Source organism: Montipora capricornis, chromosome 8, assembly GCF_036669925.1.
Source record: "Montipora capricornis isolate CH-2021 chromosome 8, ASM3666992v2, whole genome shotgun sequence".
In the NCBI taxonomy this organism is placed as follows: domain Eukaryota; kingdom Metazoa; phylum Cnidaria; class Anthozoa; order Scleractinia; family Acroporidae; genus Montipora; species Montipora capricornis.
In genome coordinates, this window is record NC_090890.1 from 33,803,791 (window position 1) to 33,828,790 (window position 25,000).

The window sequence follows — 25,000 nt, forward strand, 5'->3', positions numbered from 1 at the left end:
CTATATTAATAATAAATATTAGTTATTATGATATTAGTAATAGTAATATTATTATTAATGCCAAACACGTAGGGAGCACCCACAATAAACCTCTACTAAAATTATATCAAAGCAAAACAACTTGAACTGCAAAGGAAAAGAATCTTTTCCATGCTTAATTGACTTGACATAATAATTACCCTAAGATAAGCTTCGAGCATCTCCATATTGACCGTTCCCTGTCTGTTGTCTTCTATTCTTATAATCTGTGAATTCAAATCATGCACATTCAAAGATGAGACCTACGAAATAATTAGAATAAAGGAACAATTTTTTAGGCATGGTGTTTGACTCCACTAAGACGGGTATGAATTTACAAAGAGTTCATGGAAATTTGACTCAGTCCCTAACACCAGGAGCTCATCAGGTGCATGGAGAGCCTCTATCTCCACTACTTTTTTTTTAGTGAACCCTTTCCAGAGTAAATTTATTTTTAGAAACAGTTTTTTTCCCGCAAAAACTATCATATTTTCCTTGACGCTGAGATAGCTTTGTTTGATTGGCTTTTACATCTTCTCGGGAAGGGGTCGACTGCTTGGCCCAGGCTCCCCTTCATGAGCAAAATTAAGCTTAGCTAGTAGTAATAGTATGACCGTGTTAGGGCTAAAAAAAGTTACCTTTGCACCGGTTTCTTTCCAAGGAAGAATATTTGAATGATGCTCGAAAGGTCCGACAAACACAACCTGTTTGTAAAAGAGGGGAAAGAGAAAAAAGGAAAATAAATAAAAACTGGGAACTGACTTATCATTTATAGACTCGACAATTTGGTACTTTAATACAGCTTTTGTTTGTCTTTTTAGCCTGAGGAAAGATCGTCGCGTTTGTGCCAAAACATCTAATCTCCCAAACCAACCTCACTTCATTCCGTTTAAACCTCTCCACCCGAAAAAACCCGAAAACAAAGGTCATTTTGATCTGTTAAGTCTGGGAGGACTAATCCCTGAACACGTCTACCATCGGGATGGCCCAGCACAGCCAATACTTATCTCCTGAGCAAACTATTTGCATTGTTCATGCAGAAGGTCATTTTGGATGGGACTCTTCCCATTTCATATTCTTCGTGGAAGAAGGCATTTCATATGTTCAATTGATATTTTAAAGATAAGAACACGAAGTAATATTGCACATGAGACGGTTTTCCTTCAAGTGTTTCGTTTGAAGTCAATCTTGGAATTATCTACTATTATCGTACGCTAAAGGGGAAAAAGAGTAACAAAGGGTGAGGTGTCTAGAGCATTTCGGCTTTAATAGCTTTGTTAGATGGGCGTGGCATGGTGGTGAAATCTCTTCCCTTCTTCCAACTTCTCCTCTTGTCCATTTCCGGACTCTGCTCCAAGAGGGTTTTCTTCTGCGGGGTTCTCCATTCGTCGAAAACTAGCATTTCATTTGATTTGGTTTATTTTGCAAAGAGACTTCCGGTTGATTAGTTCCGCTGTCGTTATTTTCAGTAGTCCGTGCCTTTTAATATATGTAAAAAATATTGTTCTATTTATAATTAAAAATTATTACATTAAACACCAAGTGAGCTTTCGCGCGAAAACATGATATCTTCACACGTGAAAAGATCACTGTTGTTATGGTTACATATAAAAATCGCGCCTTTCGATGCATTTTGTGAGATGATTCAGTATTTCATTGGTGTTTATATAATAAACAGAATATTACATGGCCGCTTGGAGAAACGAAATTTCTCTTGTCGAGTTGAAAAATATTTTACTCGTTTGCTGCGCTCACTTGTGAAATAACACTCGAAGAGAAATCTCGTATCCTGTTCTTTTTGTTGTTGTTGTTGTTGTTGTTGTCGTCGTCGTCGTCGTCTTCCCAATTCAGCCTTAATGCTTTGGTAAGGTGATTGTTATTGTGGCTGCGCGATCGGAAATTTTCTCTCGACAGAAGTAACAGTTCAACCATACTCATAACTCATAGTTTCTATAGAAACTAGTACCCAAGCCCCGACTCCGTGCCATTTTCAACGGAAGAGCCTGCTTGCAGGCTACCATACTCACGGATCTTCTCACGACCTTTCCTCTCAGTTGCAGGGCGTGGATTAATTTATGGATCGCACCAGTTGCTCCACTGCCGGTGAAAATTACGACGTCATCTGGTCCAGCATTGACGCACTTCTTGATAATGTCGCTACAAAAAACCATGCGGGAATAATTCAATTGAGCTCTAGGCTTAATTAAGTTCAGAATTCTTCTCGAAGAAACCTCTCTCAACTGGTCACGATTTACATGTACTGGAGAAGCCTAAAAGTTTAATTCGGAACTTCCGAGAACCAACTACAGCTATCTGCAATCTTCTACGCCAGTGAGGTTGGCAAATAAGCCCGGATCGATAAGAGGTTGGGGAGAATATCGTAGCACCCAGTCCAGACGGCAGACTATTCAAAACAACATACTCTTGGCAAAAAAAGGCTGATTCTTCATTACAAGTGAACATTAGAGCAGTGAAAGTAGAAAAAAGTAGTAAAAGGAGTGGGTCCAGGCATAGTTCATATAGATGGACTAGTTATAAAACCTCGAAAACTTCATAAGCCTGAACAGTACTGTCGCACTTCATCTTAAATTCACCGTGACTATGCACAGTCTTTTGTCCTCGGTTGACAATTGAGTTTTGAATGAATCAATCGAGACCTTTGATTGGCTGTCTTTTAAAAAAAGGTGGTTTGTGCATGGTCAGGGCAAAAACATGTCGAGTTTCATAACCATCTCCATATATTAACTATGGTCCGGGAGGTTTGAATGTCGGAAGTTGTCTGTTATCACACAAAGTTCTGACACGCATTTTTAAGTCGAACGTTTGACTGATGTCTTCTTACCGTGCATCTTGCCTGAACTGCGTAGTCTGTCTTGACGTAGCACTGGTTGTGGTGTGCGTATTGGCATAAAATGGATACACGTAGTTACGGATGTAGTCCTCTATGAATTTGAGGGGCCTGGTACAAGAAATGTCAATAGGACGAAAAAGTGAGGCAACATCGAGGCTTATATTGTTCTTAAGGACATGTTGTGTCAACACAATATAGTTCCCTGACTCGTTCTGGGATTGAATATTGAAGATTTTGCTTTCCCCCTGTAGCCTCCTTTGCAGACATTTTTGTGACCCGTCACGCCACCTTTCCTCCTCAACGAACGGCGTTACATTGCGTGACGAGCTAAAAGTGAAGGAGGTTACTTTCCACCTTGCGGTCGATCGCTTCACGCATCATTCGAAGCAAAAGAAAAAAACTACACGCTCCGTGAGCGTAAACTGAATTACCTGTGCTACATGTTACACAAAAACAGTGGGCACTGAAAGGAGCTGAAACTGGATTTTCCCAGCAGTAATGCCGCAAATAAAAAATCCAAAAAAGGTAGCCTAGGAATCCAGTAGGTACTCCTGGTAACTCCTAGACATTCGTATTTGTTTGGATATGAGACAGGCGAATCGTGCAATCCTCATGGAAAAACACCCAGTCCCTACAGTGGAAGAAACATTACAGGAGATTTCAGAAGCAAAAGTTTTCAGCAAACTCGACCTAAACATGGCGTTTCATCAAATAGAGCTCCACCCTGACTCGCGTGACGTAACCACGTTCGCAGCCCCGAATGACCTGTATCGATACAAGCGGCTTTTGTTTGGGGTCAACATGGCAACAGAGACATTTCAGCAGCTAATATGGCAAATACTGAAGGATTGCCCCGGCGCTTACAACTTGCATGATGATGTGAGAGTAGTGGGGCGTGACCACAAGGAGCATGATGACTTTTTTCGCCACAATTCATGGAGTGGCAGGGGAGAGGAACAGAACTTTTCGTCCCAATTGACACCTAACCCCTATATGATCCATAGATCAGACCACAACGCCGGGAACTCCATGCCCTACTCTTCTCCAATAGTGTGTGGGTGCGTTAACGTCCCACATGAAAACAATGGATATCCAGTTCACTGAAGCATGCTACAGTCCCAAAAGTAAATAATTTGTATTCTTTTATGTAAAGAATCCCCCAGAGCGAATGGCATTATAGGGTTGGGGAAAAAAGTCTATGAATACATGGGAGTAGCGTGAACGCTAATGCAAAAAGTACTATAACTTAATTTTTATACATAAACCGAGTCTCCTTACCCTTTTTTATTTTAATTGTTGGCTTTTCATTTAACCATACAAACAGCTTACCTTCCAGACGCTGTGTAGTCACAATATAAAACTAAGAAGAAAATAAAAGTAAAATTATTACCGCAGGACCTGTCAATTGAATGATTTTTTTTAAGGGACTACAGATTTTCCCCGTGTTTCTTTGTTTATTTTTTAATTATGTGAAATCTGGCAGTTCTTATTTCACATTGATAGTTTTTTCTCCGTGTTTCCACCCATTTTCCACTGATGAGAAATTTAAAAGAGGTAAAAAGGTGGGGGGGGGGGAGGGTGTTTGAAAGATATAAATACTCTCAAGGGGGGTACCTCAATTAAATAACAATAAAAAGTTGTCATTACCCAATGTAAACATAAGTAACAAATTGTAATATTCAAGAGTGTAAAATGGGGTTGACAGGCCTACATGACTCCCTTTTACGTGGTCTGGTGTCCTTTCACGCTTTGTCATAATTTTGCTCTCTTGAGTACGAATTTGAATGGACGCCTCCTTTTAGGCGCTTCCAGTAAGATTTAGTAGTAAGATTTGGTCTGTAAGATTTGGTCAGTAAGATTTGATCAGTAAGAATTGGTGCTTCAAGTAATGGTTAGGCTAACCCTAACCATTTAGCACCAGCCTTTCTTCTCTTCATAAGGGGAAATGACAACTAATGACATCGTAAAAATTCGTAAGCCACAAACCCGTCTAAAACGGACACAGTTTGCCCTCCGAAAAGACGAGGACAACTGTACGTAGAGGTAATGAAGTTTATTTCTACATTTACAGCAGTTTATTTCTACATTTACAGCTTATTTTAGCATTGCACAGAAAAAAAGGACAGCTGTACGTAGAGGTAAGTGAAGTTTTATTTCTACCAAGAGCCATAATGGGACAGAGAGCGAATCTTAGGTCGTTGGCCGGGATATGTGAATTTCACTAAAGTTATTTTTAGAGTGTGTTAACGATGAAACAACAACAATGATATTGAATGTAAGGAGAAATGTAGACTCGGAAAAATATCCGAGTCCCAGATGGGATTTGAACCCACGACCCTCCGTGATCTAGTCGGATGCTCTAACCACTGAGCTACTGGAGACTCTATGGTGAGCAAGGGTCAATTTGTGGGTCTCGACTGGAACCGCATCGCGCGGCTACACAGCCAAGTATTGACTAGCATATTTGAAACTCACTAACAGCATCGCGCTGTCACATTAATGCATATCAAGATGCAGCCAACCAACCTCCAAAGTGAGTGTGTTAACGATGAAACAACAACAATGATATTGAATGTAAGGAGAAATGTAGACTCGGAAAAATATCCGAGTCCCAGATGGGATTTGAACCCACGACCCTCCGTGATCTAGTCGGATGCTCTAACCACTGAGCTACTGGAGACTCTATGGTGAGCAAGGGTCACCATAGAGTCTCCAGTAGCTCAGTGGTTAGAGCATCCGACTAGATCACGGAGGGTCGTGGGTTCAAATCCCATCTGGGACTCGGATATTTTTCCGAGTCTACATTTCTCCTTACATTCAATATCATTGTTGTTGTTTCATCGTTAACACACTCACTTTGGAGGTTGGTTGGCTGCATCTTGATATGCATTAATGTGACAGCGCGATGCTGTTAGTGAGTTTCAAATATGCTAGTCAATACTTGGCTGTGTAGCCGCGCGATGCGGTTCCAGTCGAGACCCACAAATTGACCCTTGCTCACCATAGAGTCTCCAGTAGCTCAGTGGTTAGAGCATCCGACTAGATCACGGAGGGTCGTGGGTTCAAATCCCATCTGGGACTCGGATATTTTTCCGAGTCTACATTTCTCCTTACATTCAATATCATTGTTATTTTTAGAGATTGTAATTAACGGAGGTCTAATTCCTGAGAGGTCCGCACATTTTATAATCGATACGTGTCAGCCAGCCAGTGTAATGGGGCATTGTAATGGCATTGAAATGGCCACTGTTGAATATTCAACGTGACCACCTATTCGACCGGGAATTAGAGGCCTCTAGATTTCGGTATCAATTTTCCCGATGAGCCTGTCGAAGGGCCTGGTGAGTGCGTTTCACAAAAAGAAGTTGCAGTTAGTGGCCCTACTCGCGCAAGCGCAAGAATAGCGAGGTTGTGTCTTTCGAAGAAGACTCCAATTCTGTTTCCCTTGGCGGGAAAGCCGTGAGAAGAAGTCCGTGTATCACGGTTAAAGCATTAAAAAGTCTTCTTGAAAGGAAACAGGAGAAAGTCAAAGAATTAACCCAAGAGTAGTATCTTCGGGAACTCAGGGCCTCCAAAGAAGTCCATTATGGCTCTTGTTTCAACATTTACAGCTTATTTTAGCATTTATATGCTCAAAGTTAATTTTCCCATACAAAGTCTATAAATCGTACACCGAGCTTGGGCTGCCTGTTGTTTGACAAGTCGAAAGTGTACTGACTCATCCATTTCTTTGGATGGGCGGCAAATCAAAGAATGTCGAGGCGGCTGGCAGAGTCTTCTTTATTCTTCCCGACTTATCTAGAAAGATCGAAAGAGACTCTGCTCGCAGGGTACGAGTCAGTTCAACCCAAGTATGGTGATTGTTGTGCATACTTTTAAGTTATTATTCAGTTTAATGAATGTATTTTAATGTTTTATAGTCATTATTGTTTGTTATACACGACACCAGAAGCTGTACAGCTTTAACTATTGATCGCGTTTAAATAAAGGTTTACTACTTCTATACTACTGACTTTGCATATCATTGGTTTTACAAAGTAGTCTTAACAATAAAGTTCTAGAACAGGAGTTACTGATTACCGGAAAGAAGACAACAGAATTACCATAGAGGCACCACAAGTCGTAATGTAAAAACGAAGGAATTATAAATGCAGTGGATAGAGAGTAATATCATTGAAATAAACGTGTTAGCAGGAAGGAGGCGGTGGAGTCAGTTAGGACAAATCCAGTTTGGGTAGGGGTATTCCGTGTCAACCGGCGCATTCTTTCTTCTCTCAAATAACTGAGCTGAAACCTCCAAATTGCTCGGTTGACTTTCCTCAGACGTCTTGATGAAGGCCGTTTTCTGCTAGTGTTGCCTTAATTCTTTTCGCTTTAAATCCCGTCTCTTCCAATGACACTAATTCTAATATTTCACTAAAAGGATAAACTTACTGTATCGTTGAAGGTTTTAAATGAATTGTAGCCGACACTAGTGAATAAAACTTGGTTGATCGAGCGTATTAAAGTTTACTATTTAGCATGACGGGCAAATATCACAAGCTTTGAAAGCCGGTCAAGAGCTCAAAATACACAATTGTGATGCAACAATCATTGTGGCAAGAATTTCCGTAAGTAATTAACGACCGATTGGCCACGATCATTTTGTAAATTCTTATTTTAATCCATGTTTACCTTCTTCTGGCAGAAATGAGAAACTTATCTTGTCCAGCTATATAACAAAGGTTGGATCAGATAATACGTTTTCTAAAGTCGAACAGCAGCTTTTGCCAGAAAATATCCGCATCATTGAACTCCCTCTTACGATAATTTCAAGTTGAAATAATTTTTTTCCTGTGTAACGGGTAGATTTCAACACTTTAACACTTTCGTTCATGTCAGTTTGTCTTCGAAGTTTTCCAAGCCCATGGCTCACGTATAACACGAGAGTTTACCTATGAACATGGAGAGACGCGAGCTGAAGTAGAACGGTTTTTATTAGACACGGCCACATCAGCTTATAAGCTGCTTTTACACACCGTGTATAAATAAATGCTATCATCATCATCATCATCATCATCATCATCATCATCATCATCATCATCATCATTATTATTATTATTATTATTATTATTATTATTATTATTATTATTATTATTATTATTATTATTATTATTATTACAAGAGTGTCTATGAGAACACGTTCACGGGAGCAGGTTCATTTGCAACCGCAATGCTTCCGAAAAGGTCACACTTCCGTCTATACGATGCCAGTCAAAACAAGGTTGCTGAAAAACGCTGACAAAAGGGGAGAGTTTGAAAACCTTACAGTTTACAGTGAAGTAACCGCATCGATTTGAATGCAGTTCTTTTTCGATTGCGAAAATGCGACTTGATGGTGCCATAACTCCATCTCTAGCAAAATCCCTCTCAATGTTATCAAACTACTAAATGCAGCGAAAAACTGCGTTTGGACTACTTTTCATACCATATTCCACACAGCATTCGTCGAGCATGAGTGCGTGGGAATGGAATCAGCCAACTTTTGAAATTGTTTGACTCCATGTACGTGGCTCCAAATTGCAATATTCTTAGACCGGGTTTGCTTCAAGCAAGAGTGATACCGTGTCGATTTGAAGCCGCGTTCGTGTAAACACTTCTTAGGGTCACATCCATACTAATGCGTTATCTTTTACTTGAAAACGGTCTGTGAGTTTTGGTAAAGACGCTCTGGCCAGTAGTGTGGATAAGTGGAGACGGAGGCCTTTGACACTAAACTGAGCGTGCGAGAAACAGTTTATAATTTGTTGTTTTCAGAGTTTTTGAGCGTTTTAGTGTAGATGTGTAAAACGTTACTTAATATATAGCTAATATGCTTGAAAATTTCTCGTTCATTTTCCTCAGGATAAAACAGGAAAAATTCTAAAATTTGAGACCAAATTATTCCCCTAAATCAAATAAAGCTGTAAATTATTTCCTTTTATTAAACAAAATAGTGTTTGAAAACTTGCGTTCTTTGAAGTTCCTCAAGGGAAAAAAAACTTCCAGCTTCCTCCGGAATTTCACCCAAAACTCAGTATAATAAGCGGCTTATTTACGTCTCCTACTGCTTATAATTAAGAAGACAGAATTTGAGATTATAAAATATGTGTACATTCTAGCTTGCCCAAACCTTTTTAGGGTTCAATAAATTGCTAATGAAAATTGTGCGACCTCCTCGTTTTTCCGCCGGTTTTTCCTTGGTTGCCCTCCCCCTTCGAGCGCCTGCCGAGCAGGCTACTCTCTTGAAAGTTATGGATTTGAGGCTGGAGGGAATAATTTACCGAAGGGAACGTGAGGAATCGAATACAGAATGGTAAAGGAAGGCATAATTCCAACCATGGAATGTCGAATGAGTTCTGCCCAAACACTGAGATAAAAGTCCAACAAAGTACAATATAATAATGTTTTTTATCCAAATAGAGGGCTACTGATATGTTGCGACCATCAAGATTTCACAATATCAGCCACAGAATTTACCTCTCTTCTGCCCGAACGGTCCGACAAATCCCGTCTTGCGTCCAATGACGTTTTCATCAATGAACTCCAGAATGGGCAGCATTATTTCATCTGACGGTAAATGGTGGATTTGGTATCGTGCGTGAGATAACTCAATTGCATTCGTTGGCTGTTGATCTGCTAAACGCTGAGTCGTCACCTCTTAAACCTAATAAGCATAGTGATGGGAACAGGAAAGACTAAGTGTCATTAAATACCACAAAATGAAGAAAATGAAGGGCAGAGGCCAATGACGTGTTAATTTTTTAAATATATATATATATATATATATATATATAAAGACGATGAGATAATGCATGGTAATTTGGGGTTACTACGAGACGGTGTAGTCATCGCAATCTGTTTTACGTCTTGTCTGGTAAAATGATCGTCATGAAATTACCAAGGAACCAAGGTTATTCCTGCTTGAAAATAATTAATGAGAGAGCCTTAGTGAAAACTATCGTTAGGCCAATGTCAAAAAAAATAAACCCCATTTTTGAAGATCAATAATGACTCGAACAGGCTTGCTCGAAAAAAAGAAATCCCAGAGTTCTCTTACAGGAGCCAAATGATCAGTTCCGATTATTGGTTCAGGTTCTCCACCAATGAGCTACAAGAAAGGAAGGTCTAGTTTTATATAGGGTTATAAAGGAGGGGAAAAGCCGGGATTTATTTCACTAGAAGGCGTAAAATATCTTGTCGTCCGTAGAATACCTCGGTTCCAAATGAAACTTCTTCTGAGTACTTTAAACAAGTTTTCAAGCAGAATATCTTTCGGTATGTATCCTGCCGTGATAAATCAGTGATGATGATCACAGTAATGCGAAGTTAAGGCCGGTTTACACGGTGCGACTTGTAGACCCGATTTTTGGCGGCGGCTTTGAAAAAAATCGGGCCGACATAAAAAAAATCTGTTGCAGTTTAGTCAGTAAGTTCAAGTGATATTGGCATCGAACGTCAACAAGTATTGGACCGTTTAAGATTTGGTGACATTTTTTGTCCGCTTGTATTCTTCACACGAGTATTTGCTGAATATTGCTTGGCGGATACACTTCTGATAATCAGGCTTCAGTTCTTAATAAGCAACTTACACTTACAGCGGGCACTCGACCATCAAACTGCGAGGATTTAACACGTTTCTTTTATTTTTACTCCTCCTTTAACTGAAGCAAGAACAGAAGCTGTTTATCAATCACGTAAATGTGTGCGTGTGTTTATTGCATAATGAGTTCATTAAAAAACGACCGGCAGACTTTACGATAATTTAGCCCCTTGTACAGAGCTCCCCGATTTTTACTGCGAATCAAGTGCGGATTTTTTATTTGTGATTGTTTGCTTTCTAAACAGCAAGTTAGTTAGAAGAGGCACTCGACATATTGTAGTTGTTATTGCAGCCGTGAGCGTACTGACCCATTAACGATATTAGCTGAATTCCATACTGAAGATCAAATATTTGAAGACAAATTGGCGTTGCGTGTGTGTCACGTGAGAGGAAGAGCCAACGATGAATTCACGGTTTCCTTTGCTCTGAGAAGAGAGTTATTTTTAGGGGCTATTTCTCGTACTGTCGTCCGGCTGCTCGCTACCGAAAATATCGAAAACCTCCAATTATCTAAATAAATGAAACCTCTATAGACTGCGAGCCCTTCATAAATCAGTCGAGCGACCCGCTTTGTTTTGTCACGCAATCGAATAAAAAGACCGAGGCTTGGGAAGAGGAGAGATCCGTTGTTGTAACCGACGCGTTCAACGGATTGGTCCGATGACAATGTAACATTGTCAGATTTTTTTGACGAGTTAATTACTTCTTGTCAGATTGTGCTTCGATTATGAGCACGAAATGGCTTTTGCGGAAGACTGCGATCATTTATCCCTTCCAATGGAAAATAATGAACACAAACAAGAGCAGAAACTGGCGGTCGAAGCTCTCCGATCGGGCAAGTATGTTATGGCCGTGTTACCAACTGGTTTCGACAAGACCATTATTTATGAAAACTTTGTGTAAGGGGGGCCGAAAGGACAACCCTAAAACCAGGAATCCGGAATCCGGAATCCGGAATCCGGAATCCGGAATCCGGAATCACAGTACAATACAGAGAGTAAACAACAAAAACAATTAGGCCTAAAAACGTTTGTTTAGGCCTAATTAGGCCTAAAGTTAGCTTTTATTAATGTTTAGGATAGTGTTTACTCTCTTTATTGTACTGTGATTCCGGATTCCGGATTCCTGGTTTTAGGGTTGCCCGGGCCGAAATCAAACGCCAGCTGATCGTGGTAATCACGGTTCCTCGTTGCAGCATCACCGATCACCAGATTCGCTCGAACGATTATCTATGGGTAGTTGCCTTCGAGAAGAAAGGGAATTTGTTAAAGGAAATGGCTTCAAACAAGTAATGAGTCATTATTTCTGCAGAACCAGCTCTGTCTTCTGAAGTCAAATTTTATTATTGACGATTCGTCCGCGTTCTAAACAAAAATAAGTACTTGATAGCTATGGGAGAACGCACATCACACCGTTGAAACTTGCTAAAACACTCCAACATTCAATTTAACGTTTATTCTGCAAATCTGGCAAAAATCTGAGGCCTCCCTCTGCGTATCTTTTCTACTTTTCATTTTACCGGGCTTCTTTGGAGTGTCGCTCATTAAATTCAAAGTAAATATAGTAGTTTTTCTGCGGTTTCCTTTCCGAATAGTTGATTGAATTCGACATGCACATAAATATTCTCACGCGGTGACTAAAGTTATTCAGAGTGTTTATTTACATTAACAATAAAAAAGGACGAACCATCTGTCGTATCATGTTCACTAATTAGATTTACAGATTTGTTGATTCTCAACGGCATGTACTAAAAGGAGGAACACCGGAACACCGGAACACCGGAACACCGGAACACCCCGGAACACCGGAACACTCCGAAACAGCGGAACACTCCGGAACACCCTGGAAGTAGCCCAAAACCCTCAATTTGGCTAACCCTGAGGGTTTTGGGTTACTTCCAGGGTGTTCCGGTGTTCCGGTGTTCCGGAGTGGTCCGGTCGTCCTGGTTTTAGTACATGCCATTCTCAACTCTTTGGTTACAGCAACGGGTGCCGTCCCTTCTTTCTCTCCTCTTCCCAAGCCTCCGTCAATCTTTTTATTCGTTTGCGTGACAAAACCCAACCGCCTCAGGGAAGCGGGCCGCTCGACTGATCAGGGGCACCCAACGTCAATTTTCGGAAAATATCTGTTCGGCAGATGATTTGAGATCTAGAATTTTCGGAACATTTGTTGTAAAATGTCTCGCTTGCCTGCCTCTCCTAGGATTTTCGAACATCTGAAAAATGGTATAATTGCCCATTTTTAACGGATTTCTTCCCTAAAAAGGTCATCTAGAATTTTCGGGAGCCTTTTTTCTGGCTAAAATTTTCCAAAAGGTAAGTTTTGATCCCTATAATTTTCGGATCACTAGACTTTTAGCTAGGAAATCCGAACAGATGAAAATTTTTTAGGGGATAAAAATATGCCTATATATACCGTTTAAATACCAAAATAAGTTAAACACTGCTATGTTTAAGTGGTTTTGAACTATATTCTCGTTGGGTGCCCCTGACTGATTTATGAAGGGACTGCTGGCAGTCTAAAACCTCTGATCGAGGAATTTCATTGACGTACTTTTTATGTTGTTGTTTATTTGTCAACCTTAATTGCAAATGAGGATACTGAATATTCAACACAGGAAGTTAGAACTACTTGCAGAATAAAACATCACGTCTCGAGTATCACATTCGACACACGTATAGAAAGTGTAAAAAAATAAAATAACAATGTTTAATTAACAATGTTTGTTTAACAATGTTAAACAATGTTATTTTATTTTTTTACACTTTCTATACACACATTCCATCAAGAGATTATGAGATTATGAAGGTAAGAGAAGCAATCCCTCATATTGGCCCTATTCCTATCGTAGTCCCCCTTATGTTATTTTTAGATGATATCAATTTTCGCACGGATAATGTTACCGCGCGCGTTACGAGGAAGTTTCGTGGAGGAGAGAAAGTGCAACGATGTCATTCTCCGTTTTCAAAATTGAGTTTCATGGCCTGATAAAATTCATTGTCGGCAAGATACAGGTTTCAAACATATATCCTTGGAATTGCTTAACTGTCTAGTTTACAATGATACCAATTTGAAGAATTTCCAATCTATCAAACCGGTAGTGAGCACTTTCTCATCGTTTACAAAATTCTGTCGCTTACAAAACTCTTTCCTGTCAAGATACAGTTTGCAATCATATATCAACGAAATCGGTTAACACAGATACCAATTTTACGATTGTCTAATGTAGGGACTCTTACACAAGGCTTGCGTAAGACTCTTACACAAGCCTTCTGTAAGTATCTTACACAAGCCTTGTGTAAAACTCTTACACAAGCCTTGTGTAAGACCCTTACACAAGCCTTGTCTAAGGACTCTTACACAAGCCTTCTCTTAGTATCTTGCACAAGCCTTCTGCACGTATCTTACACCAGCTTACACAAGGTTTCTGCTTCTTTCTTATCTTCCTGTAAGGACTCTCTCACAAACCTCCTGTAAGGACTCTTCATCCTTTAATAAGCTTTATTACGCGTTCAGTCAGTATTTTAACAAAAGCCTTCCGAAAGTCATACACAAAAGACAAAGCCAGTCGACAAAACTCTTTACATAATCCTTTTAAAACTGGGCGTTCTTAAGAAGGACTTTTTTTGATGAGCTATTTTAGTTTAATTTCGTCATTCAGTTACACAACAACTAAACTAGGGTAATTTTGGTGCAGTTGAATATATAAGGTGTTGTATATTAAATTCTGTTACTGTTTGTATGTAAGGTTCTGTTCCCAGCTGCTGAGAATGATCCGCTTTATTTAACACGCGCGCATTGCAAATTAACTTCAATCCGATCTTACGGTTTCAAAAAATTTTATCAATTGAATTTTCCTGTCACGTGTGGTACCTTTTGAAAGCGTTAGCTGTCTAATTTACGAATATCATAGAATTAAGTCACCATAGTTTAAGTCCGCTAAGAAAATCGAGAACGCGTTGACCAAGTCAGGAATATGGTACTTGGTGACTGTAGTCTGCGATATTTCAGTCATTGTGTACATGGCGGGTTCAAAACTTTTTATTCGACGCTTGATTCAAGTTTTCCTTTCATGTTTCCATGATCAGCTTTACGATTCTTTTTCGATTTACGTTATCCTACTACGCTCACTTCCTTGAAGTCACGTTCGTCCACAAAATGTATATACGCGTTTTTCTCAACATCCTCCGCCATTTTTGTTTGATGGTATATCGCGAACGACGCGAATCGTTGCGTGGAATAACATTGGTAAAAATGGGGACATGTGATTAGCTATCAGTTAACCCTCGTGGGAATACCGGAACTCGCAGGAGATCTAAAAATAATAACGATGGGAATAGCGCCAATATGAGGGATCACTTCTCTTACCTTCATAATCTCTTGATTCCATTCATTTCTTTAGACTGGTTTCAGCCTAACATATTTGTGCGAGCTCGGGCTTTACTGGGGGGTGTCTAGAAAACGCAGACCTAGAAAACGGAGACCTAGAAAACACAGACCTAGAAAACGTAGACCTAGAAAATAACGATTTGTTGTTAGTAACATTATTTCGTAACTCTTAATTAAACAGTGTTTTGCAAAGTTACGGCTATGCCAAAAAAAAATCAGGCATATAAAGCAATCTTCCGGACCTAGGAGGAAACAACCTCCCTTCAGCAAAGAATACAAAGAAGTACTATTACATCAGGCAGAAAAATTGCATCATGAGTAGATTTCCTTATTCTAACAGCAAATGTTTAGAAATACCCGATGAAGTGAGGGCCGACCTAAACGAAGCGCCCAAAACAATCACAAAGGGAGAACTCGGCCATTCACGTTAACTGTTTACTAACGTGTACAACGCGTGAGTCGTGGCATCTCTTGTGCATAGCAACTTAGTAAACTAGAGGAACTTCGTTTAACTACTTAGTGAACTGGACAACACTAAGCAGTCTTGGTAAAGCCAAATGAAAGCTCACATACGGCTTGGTTACGTTTATACCGTTGGATTTATCATATAGCATTTTTTTACCCATTAGTACCCATAACCGGTTCAGTCGTTGTTGACGTGTTATTCGCGAAAACAGGTGAAATTGTATTTTAGTTAGAAAAATTAAAACGCCGTTTCAATTTTTCTAGCCAAAATACAATTTCGGTCGTCGCAAGCACGAGTAAGGCGATTCTATGAATTCTAGCATAAATATTTTGTTAACTGTACCTTAACTGAAAAATGGCAGAAAACCAACCAGTCTGGAAAAAGTGGCAGTAAAAGGGAGTTGATATTATTGATGTTTAGTTCTTATTAACCGAGCGGGAGGTTTGTATGGGAGAATCATGACCGAGGTCGCCAGTACAAATTCGTGAATTTTGTAGTTCCCAGTCCTCATGAGACAGAGCCATATAATAATATCGTATATTAACCGGTAGGAAATCGTTATTTAGTGCCACTGATGAGTAAAAGAGTTAGGGTTAGTGCCACTGAATAAACGGTACTTTTGTCTAACTACATAATTCCCACGATTTCCCTATGATTATCATGATATTATCACCCTATATCTACCCTATAGCCATAATTTGCTAGAAGATAATATTCAGACTAAAAATAAACCATTTCTAGCGATCTAACGGCATGTTTTCAACACAGGTTTTGAGGCTCATCATTCACATAAATCACAGAGGCAAAAAGTCATTACATTATTCGTCACTCAACTCAGTTGGTGAGAATTTAGTACGTAATAGTGATTGCAAACGAAATGTTACTTTCTAGGTCTGCGTTTTCAAGGTCTGTGCCGTTTCTAGGTCTGTGTTTTCTAGACACCCTTTCCTGGGGGTGAGACTTATTCGAGGAACTGTAGACCGCGGAACTGCGGAACCTTGAGAAATGACTGTTTTTATTGAAATCCCATGATAAAAATAGGTCCGCAATGCGTACTTGTGTGGGATTTCATCACACAACTGACTGAGTCTCTAACGACTGTTCGTTAATTGACTTGACAAGGTCCACAGTTCTCAGGAAACAAGCGACAATTAAATGTCCAAACTTGTTTAGTTGCCTCGCCTGTTCGGCAATGTTCATCACTCCCCATGCATTACTGGCCAATCAGATTAACCATCCACCCAAGCTCCGTACCGACTTGGTGGCTTTCGTTGCCTGGATGGTCTCCCACGAACACTGGAAACTGCTTCAGGTACGACTTGTACAGTCAACCCCACTGTTTGACGGCTGACCTCCTCTGGGTAATTGTCATCCGCAGTAGAAGTTGACAAATCCGAGTGAGGTTCAGGTTCCCTCACTTCACCAGGCTGGTCACTGTTATCTACCCCAATGCAATCAGCATTCTGAGATCCTGAAGAAACATCATCCTCTTCTCCCACCGTTGATTCTCGTTAACCGGAGCCGACTGTCCGTCTTCAACAAAGACTAGAGAATCTACATCTGATGCCTCTCTCTCCTCTCCTCTCGGATTCGATAATTGCGTCTGCCTTCTTGGAATCAATCTCTCCAGTGGGGGTCCCAGGTAAGGCTTTAATCGGTCTGAATGAACAACCTTCGGCTTGGCCTTCCTGCTCTTCTGGATTTGGTACACTACATCAGACAACACTGAGCAAACAGAATCACCAATAACAAATGGTCTGGCAGCAAGGCGTTTGTCATAACTCCGTTTCTGGCGCATGGCTGCCTTGCTGAAATGTCGTCTAGCCAAATCATGAGCATTGGCCAGTCTCTTTTCAACAGCTTGGGCATAGTCCGTTTTGAGTGGTGGTGCATCGGGAGATGCCTCGGTTATGGCATCCAAAGGAACTTCCAGTTCTCTACCCAGCATTAAGAGATTAGGCGAAACCCCTCTTGACTCATGAAAAGCACCTCGATAGGCCATCATGCAAGCTGACAGCTGAAGATCCCAGTCCTTCGATCTGATATACCCTGATCTTCCCACGCAACATTTCAACGAGGATCCTATTGAAGCGTTCCACCTGTCCATCGGACTGGGGGTGCATAAGGGTAATGCGAGTTTTCTCGATGTCTAACAGCTTGCAAATTTCAGTAAAGACCCTTGATTCAAAGTTAATTCCTTGGTCGCTATGGAGTTCACGGGGTACGCCAAAGCGACAAATGAACTCGGTCACCAACTTCTCAACAACAGTAGTGGCCTCCTCGTTTGGTTAGCTCCCAGTCCATTTGGTGAAGTAATCACTAACCACCAGTATAAACCTGTTCTTCCGTGGAGTTTCTGCGTTGCATGGGAGCTCCTACCACGTACTGTTGTAAAGGAGCGCGACGCCTTCTTCCGCACGTTTTCTTTGATCCGAAAACAGGGCAACTGGCGACCAATCCATGAACTGCTGATGTAAGTCCTGGCCAATAATAACGAGACTGAAGAGCGTTTATGGTCTTTCGCGCACCACGATGACTCGCAGTCGCATGGCTATGATAAGCTTCAAAGGCAGTGGGTCGGAGAATGACGGGAAGAACAATCTGGTTGTCCGTTTGATCTCCAATGTCATTTTCCCATTTGCGACAAAGTACACGGTTTCTGAAGAGCAGCTGGTCCCATTGTGACCACAAGGACTTTACAGCACGACTCTTAGGCGACACATTCTCCCGCAATGGCTTCCTTTCACTGGCTTCCTTCCATCCAATGATGACTTTAAGATCAGGATCTGCTTCCTGCTGCTCCCTCAATAAGTGGGAAGTCCATGTTGGTTCCAACCTGACCGTGGCACAACACTCACCAACAAGACCTTTACATTCCGCTGGTTGCCCACTGTCCTGGTTAGGGACATGCAATGCTGTCTGGACACCCACATGAACAAAAGTTCTCTGCTATGTCGCTGCGATCCGCCGCAGAGAAAACGTTTAAGTTCTAATCAGCAGAAAGGCAACAACACGTTGAAATAGGAAGGACAAGACCAGTTGTGTTTATTGGGGACGAGAAAAAGCTAACATACAAGAAATAAAGTAGTGGCGGAGAAAAAAGGAATTACATCACTGTAAACTACGAGACTAAACGTAAACAGCATACTAGAAAAATTAAGCTCGGCAAGGTGCGAGCGGTAAAACTGGCTGTGTCGAGTGACTAACGCGAGAGGCGACAAGGCTTAAATACCGAGATGTGGCGTAAAATCCCTAGAGGATCAAACTGCGGCCATAAATGCAAATTCCGAACATAAACACATACAGTTGTTTCTGATATTTCCAGGCCTTATACCACCTACAACGGTCATCACAGGGTCGACGAGAAAGTGCATCAGCATTCTGGTGTCGTTGTCTCGGTCGATGCTGGATCTCAAAGTCAAACGTACTTAAGAATTCAATCCAACGTGCCAGTTGTCCTTCTGGGTCCTTAGCTTTGATGACAGAGCGCACGGGGGAATGATAAGTTCGAATGCAGAACCTTGTACCTTGCAGGTAATGCCGATGTTGCTTGACAAACTCTACAATTGCCAAAAGCTCACGTCGAGTCACACAATAGTTCCTCTCAGACTTGGACAATGTTCGACTTGCAAATGCAATAGGTCTGTCCATCCCGTCTTAAAGCTGTGATAACACTGCACCAATTCCATGGTCTGATGCGTCGGTATCTAGCACAAACTTTCCTTCTGAGGTCGAGTAGGCCAGGACTTCATAGGACGTAAGCGAACTCTTCAGGCTGTCGAAAGCCAGCTGACGTTCCCCTGTCCAAACAAATTCTTTCTTTGCTTCTGTTAGCTTCTACAGCGGTTGAGCTATGGTTGAGAAATCAGGGACAAACCGAAGGTAATAAGAAGAAAGGCCAAGGAAGCTTTTGACCCCTGTGCTGTTTTCTGGAATGGGCCATGTGCGAACTTGTTCGACCTTTCCAGGGTCTGGGCCAATGCCTTCTTCTGTGACCACATGTCCGAGATACGAAACTCGTTTCTGGAAGAGAAAACACTTTTGCGGCTTCAGCTTTATTCCCTCCTGGGTCAGTCGCTCAAACACTTGTTTCTGCCGTTCTAACTCCTCCTCGAATGTACGCCCCATGACAATCACATCAAGGTAAATCAAACGGATTTTCCAATTTAGACCCTTCAAGACAGGTTCCATCAATCTGGCAAATGTACTTGGCACGTTACAAAGCTCGAATGGCATCACGTTCCATTCGTACAAGCCGCTTGGGGTTACAAATGCTGCCTTTTCTTAGGTGTTCTCGTCCATTGCCACTTGCCAGTAAACGGAGGCAAGATACAACGTGGAAAACCATCTCGAGCCGCTTAAAGCAGAGAGTGAATCATCAACTCGCGGTATGAGAAAGGTATCCTTTACCGTTGCTGCATTTAACCGGCGGTAGTCAAAACACAACCTCTGGCTACCGTCCTTCTTAGTCACCAGCACAACTGGGGAGGACCAAGGGCTTGATGATTCTTTCACCTTTCCTTCCCGCGAGGGATCAGTTACTTGTCGTTCAATTTCATCATGTTTCCATGGAGAGGTGTACCTGGGCTGTTGTCGGACTGGGGGCACACTGCCTGTTTCAATTCTGTGCTCGACCATATATGTAGTGCCCAAGTCCCCGTCGGAAAAGGAAAACACATGTTGGTAATTGTACAGTAACTCGTGCAGTCTCTCCGTTTCACTGACAGTCAAATGCACAGTGCTCCTTCCAGTAGGGGTTCTGGTAGAGTTCCTTCAGCTTGTTCGTGTGATACATGCTGATTTACTACTCTGGCTTGACCCACAAAACTCTCGTTATTCTCCTCATAAAGCTCCAGTAAAGTGACATCAATAACTGTCTTAGCCAGGGCAACCACAGTCTCAACAGCTAAGTGGTGAGTTTCGTTGGAAACATTGAAAACACGTAAAGGGACCTCTCTGTCCTCTTTAACATCCACCAGAGTCCTTGCAACTTGGAGGCCCTTTTGTCGCAAATGTGAGGTGAGGCAAGGCTCTAACACTCGCACGCTTAATGGAGATGCCTTTGGATTCAAGTTGCCAGAACGCTTGTGAACGGTGACTGAAACAATCACCTCAGTGTTAGGTTCAATAATTGTTGACCGTCTTACGATACATCTTCAACTGAGGAGCTGGTTCTTGAAATCAGAACACTCAAACACTTCTCCATTGATTGAAACTTGGTTTTTTACAATGACGATATGCGAATAAACTTGTGACAGGAAATCCATACCCAGAATGCCCTCATCTTCAACCTCAGCCACAATCACATGCATATGAAACTCTTAAGTACCCAGGTGCACCACAACATGTTCCAGACCATGTGTTTTTGCTCGCTGACCGTCAGCAAGAGCAATCGCAGAATTAGCTGAACTCAAACTGAACTTGGCACTAGCAGGTAACGAATTATAAATCTTGAACGACAAAATTAAACGAGCAGCAGTGTCTATCAACCACATAGCACGAGTTCCACCAATAAAACCTGGCAAATAAAGGCCTTGCACTTTATTACCAACTTGTGACCTAGCTTCCATCAACACATTGGGATACGTCATATCCTGCTTAGGTACAGTAGTGGGGCCAACATCACCCTCACTCAGGCATCCCCATGGCGCATGAGTGACACCCTGCTGGCGTTTCCCGAGCCCAAATTATCTTGTTCATGTGACTTGCGTGCTAGGCAGTTACGACGGTAATGGCCCAAATTCCTTGCAATCCCAGCATGGACCATTTCGCATGAAATAACGTGGGGCAGATGGGCGTCGCTGACTTCCAGAGGTGTTCAAAGACCGTCATTGACTGGGAGAGCTACTGTATCTGCTGAACTAGCTGTTGAAGAACAACTTGCTGAGTCTCCTGACGTTGTTGTTGCGCTTGAAGGTCGGATCGTAACATTTCAAACTGAGCTTGAACCAGATCAGGCTCGCTTTGAACTTCATCGACATAGCAAACCTTTGGAGAGCTTCTTGCCCGATCTCTATCCAAGAGACGAAATGTTTCAAGTTCACTGGCCAACGACAGGGCCTCGTCCATGGTGCGTTGTTTGTCTCTGCATAGTCGAGGCCTGTCGTCTCGATCTTTAGATGGCATCAATAAAATGCTGGACTGCAAATCCGTCCCGCGAAGTCTTGCGGCCAAGAAAACAGCAGCTTTTTCTTTGCTCCAACCATTAACAACAGAGCAACGCTCAAAGTGCTTCAAATAATCTCGTAACGACCGAGTACCATCATAATCCGCGGGATTTCTAACACGCTTGATAAATTTCCGGTGCTGTGTAAACAAATCAGTTGGAAAATTATCCAATTCGTTCTGGGATGCGAACGGGTTTGTAGAGCGAAATCGGCTACTTGCACTTCCAAAATAATTTACTGACAGGTCCGGAGATGAATCAGACGCTGGTGTAAACGGGTTCTCCGGCTTAAAAGGGTTAACTGGCGTCGAAGAACTCATCCCTTTGAATCCTGAATCCACGTGCACGAAGACAGAAACCACACGAGCAACCAAACAAGCACAATTTCCACACAGAACCACACAAAACGATGATATTCGCTCGCACAAACCATAAAAATATCTCCATTGACCACAGCGATACGTAAAGTTCGTTTTGTTCGCCGCTGCCACCAATGTAACGCCACAATTCCACAATAAAAAATTTTGGTTTCTCTAATCACTGCTCAACATTTAACACAACACTCAGCACCGTCATATTGCACCATCGTCACGTGGCTACAATTTTTCCTAAGGGGGTACCTATGGGGATCGCCTACGCTAAAATACCCACAGATTATCGAGTCGCATGTGCCATTCTAGCTGTGATCTGCGTTTTTGCACCATCGGATGAAAATTAGCCGATTTATTTGATGGATTTCGTGCGAAGTCTCAATAACAGAGATATGCAATCTGCTCAATTCCGTGCCACCGGTGATGTTTCGTTGTTGTTGTTGTTGTTTTTACGAAGGCATTCAGACGAAAGACTTGCCGTATTTACATAAATGGAAGAAGGAACGTGTCGTTGCTTCGGCTACATGTTTTACCCTCTGTGGAAACGTTCACGATTCAAGTGTATTCAATGAGGAGACGCACCAAGCTCTAACTGTAAGTACTTCAAAGGAATGCCAGTACGGCGTACCAGGATTCTTAACATACCTTTAATTGAGAAGCGCAAGTTTTCACATTCTGGAGGTGTTGTAATCCGTTGCAATTTCATAGAGCGGTCATTTTATTGGAAACGACCCAGAGAACGCTAGAGAATATGATCCTCAGTGAACTGTGCATTCTCTTTTGACGGCGCTGAACGAGACTTCAAATCCGTCAACAATTATTACAGGGTTGTTTGGTAAAAATGTTTATTGAATGATGACGGATCGAATTTGGAAGAGAATTATGTAGACATGTGAAACTCTAACGAAGAGAGATCAAACCAGAAGAAAGAGTGGAAGAAAAGGAAGCCGCTAAGAGCGACAAGGAATGTTGCAAGAGACATTTCAGCGGAAATTTCTCGAACAAACAAATACAACATTGTTTCACACTTAAGACTTGGAACGGGAAAATTCCTATAGTTTAGCACGCCAGTGAGAGAACTGTTGAAAACAATGGTAAATCAAAGGATGTCGTCAATATACAGTAAAAAAAATTTCCCGCTCGTCTCCCCTGGAATGCAGTTAATTTTCTTAATTGTAAGCTTCCAGCAACGTTGGTCAGAGTTTCTTTTTACTCTGTTACTGTGGGGTCGTTTCCATTACTAGGTTAACGAGGCAATCGAGGTGACAGTGAATTGTAAAGAAAATAGCATCATCTCGATCGACTTCAATTAGGAATTAATAGGTTATGGTGACGTTTTGTAAACGAGCTTCAGTTAGAGAGCTTTCACACCTTTTTATTCGGATTTAATTTTCTTCCCTTTGACTCCACTTTGATTTATAGTGCACTGAACAACATTTTCTCGCTTTACTGAATTTTTATCCAGGTTTGAGTACTCCTTTTGTATTATCATTTATTTTGCTTTTTTAAAAGCTTTTTCTTGTTAGTTTTTTAATAGAAAACGACTATTGTACGTTCCCGCTAGTGGTTCCATGCGATTGCCATAGTAACTTCATTGGCGAAAGAAATATGAATTCATCGGCAATGTCGCAGGCAAACTCGTAAAAACAGTCCGCGAGTGCTCCATCGAAGTCAGAGTCAAACCTATGATCTTCCATTTACTAGGAGACTTATAGGACCTAGGCCATTGACTGACTAGGTTCTAGCGACTCTACAACTTTGTCCAGAAAGAATTGAGGGTTTAGTTGAGTGTACTACACCGGCAAGTAATCGTTGGGCGGATTTTGTAAGAACAAAACCGCTACTGGGTGAAGGAGCATTAAACGATGTGCAATACAAGAAACAACACTTCTTTGTGACTCATAGACAATCACTTATGGACACATGTATTAAAAAAAGAAAGATTAAGGCAATCTTAAATCACGGTTCACCGTCATTTAAGGGTCGGTTGGTCCTTTACTGGAATAAGAATTAACATAAATATATACATGTACATTTTGCAGGGCACTCGGCAAAGTCTCCGACTTTTGGCCGTTCTGGCTTAGGTGGCCTTATGCATTCTAAGGCAGCCCTTTCGAAGCATCACTACAGGCCAGGACGGCCTCTTATAGGCTATTAACATGACTAAAGAGAATAAAAACCCGTCAGTTCACGTGAAAAAACGCGACGTGCATTGTTACAAATTATCTAGTAAACAGCTAAACCTACTTTTCATGTTACATCGAACTGTTTGAGGTGTGCCACATTGTCTGTCATATACAAACATTAGGGTTTTATAAAATTCTCATGAAAAATTTAAGCTACACTAAGTTCATTCACTCACCTCTAGGACCAATTTACTTACCAATATATTACGTGTACTTGCTAATAATTGATGGATTTTTGTTGATATTTCCTACTATCAGTTTCAACCTAGCTTAAAATAAAATGACCTAGCTTGAAGTTAAAATTAACCTGAATTTAAATTTAACTGTAGCAGCTTCTTAAAAGAACTCCAGCAACACAGAGGGCAAAGAAAGATAACACAGTTTCTTATTGCAAAACGCGGAGATCCGTAAACATTGGTATGATTATTTATAGTATTTTATTGCAGGGGCGGATCCAGGAATTTTTGATAGGGGGGGTCCAAACCTTGACTCAGAAAAACACTTCAGAAACTTTTTTCAGATTAGTGGCAAAATAGAATGGCTCTCCATCAAAAAACAAGTCAACCAGTTGAGTAATAATAGGCGATCCTGCAGATGCGAGAATTTTAGACTCAAATAAGTAGTAAAAAAAAAAAAATTCGGTTAGGGAAGGGGGGTCCGGATCCCCCTACCCTCCCCCTGGATCCGCCACGGTATTGTGGGTTTTACTTTGATTTATCACTATGCACACGGTAAATATCCACCACTATTCATCTCCACTTCGGTGAATAATTGTTAATTAGCATTATGTAAACACTAAATTACAATTAAGATACAACTAAAATTATTCGAAATCAGATCATTTAATATATATGAGTTGTAAAAGGACGTGCTATCGGCAACGACTTACAATAAATCTGTCTCTAAAACGATTGGTTTTAAAACGCGGGACT

At 41.3% G+C, this 25,000-nt stretch overlaps 1 protein-coding gene and 4 non-coding genes across 6 annotated transcripts in view; 2 read left to right on the plus strand and 3 right to left on the minus strand.

Annotated features, from left to right (window-relative positions):
• LOC138060804 (probable cysteine desulfurase) overlaps positions 1–25,000 on the minus strand; it is a 44,167-nt gene that overhangs the window by 13,089 nt on the left and 6,078 nt on the right. Inside the window, exons 1-7 of one of the 2 annotated variants that reach the window (XM_068906674.1) lie at positions 14,859–15,083; positions 9,368–9,554; positions 4,199–4,229; positions 2,861–2,977; positions 2,046–2,175; positions 657–722; positions 180–245 (exon numbers count right to left, since the gene is read on the minus strand). In XM_068906674.1, the coding sequence (XP_068762775.1) occupies positions 180–245; positions 657–722; positions 2,046–2,175; positions 2,861–2,977; positions 4,199–4,229; positions 9,368–9,449 (492 nt within the window). In that variant the 5' untranslated portion in view covers positions 9,450–9,554; positions 14,859–15,083. Of the gene's footprint in view, positions 1–179; positions 246–656; positions 723–2,045; positions 2,176–2,860; positions 2,978–4,198; positions 4,230–9,367; positions 9,555–14,858; positions 15,084–25,000 lie in introns of those variants that run through there. The other variant, XM_068906673.1, reaches the window with a different exon arrangement.
• On the minus strand, positions 5,178–5,251 carry Trnas-aga (transfer RNA serine (anticodon AGA)). The gene has a single exon. It is a non-coding gene; the product is annotated as a tRNA-Ser (tRNA).
• Positions 5,477–5,550, minus strand: Trnas-aga (transfer RNA serine (anticodon AGA)). Its single transcript has one exon. It is a non-coding gene; the product is annotated as a tRNA-Ser (tRNA).
• Positions 5,578–5,651, plus strand: Trnas-aga (transfer RNA serine (anticodon AGA)). The gene has a single exon. It is a non-coding gene; the product is annotated as a tRNA-Ser (tRNA).
• Trnas-aga (transfer RNA serine (anticodon AGA)) lies at positions 5,877–5,950 on the plus strand. Its single transcript has one exon. It is a non-coding gene; the product is annotated as a tRNA-Ser (tRNA).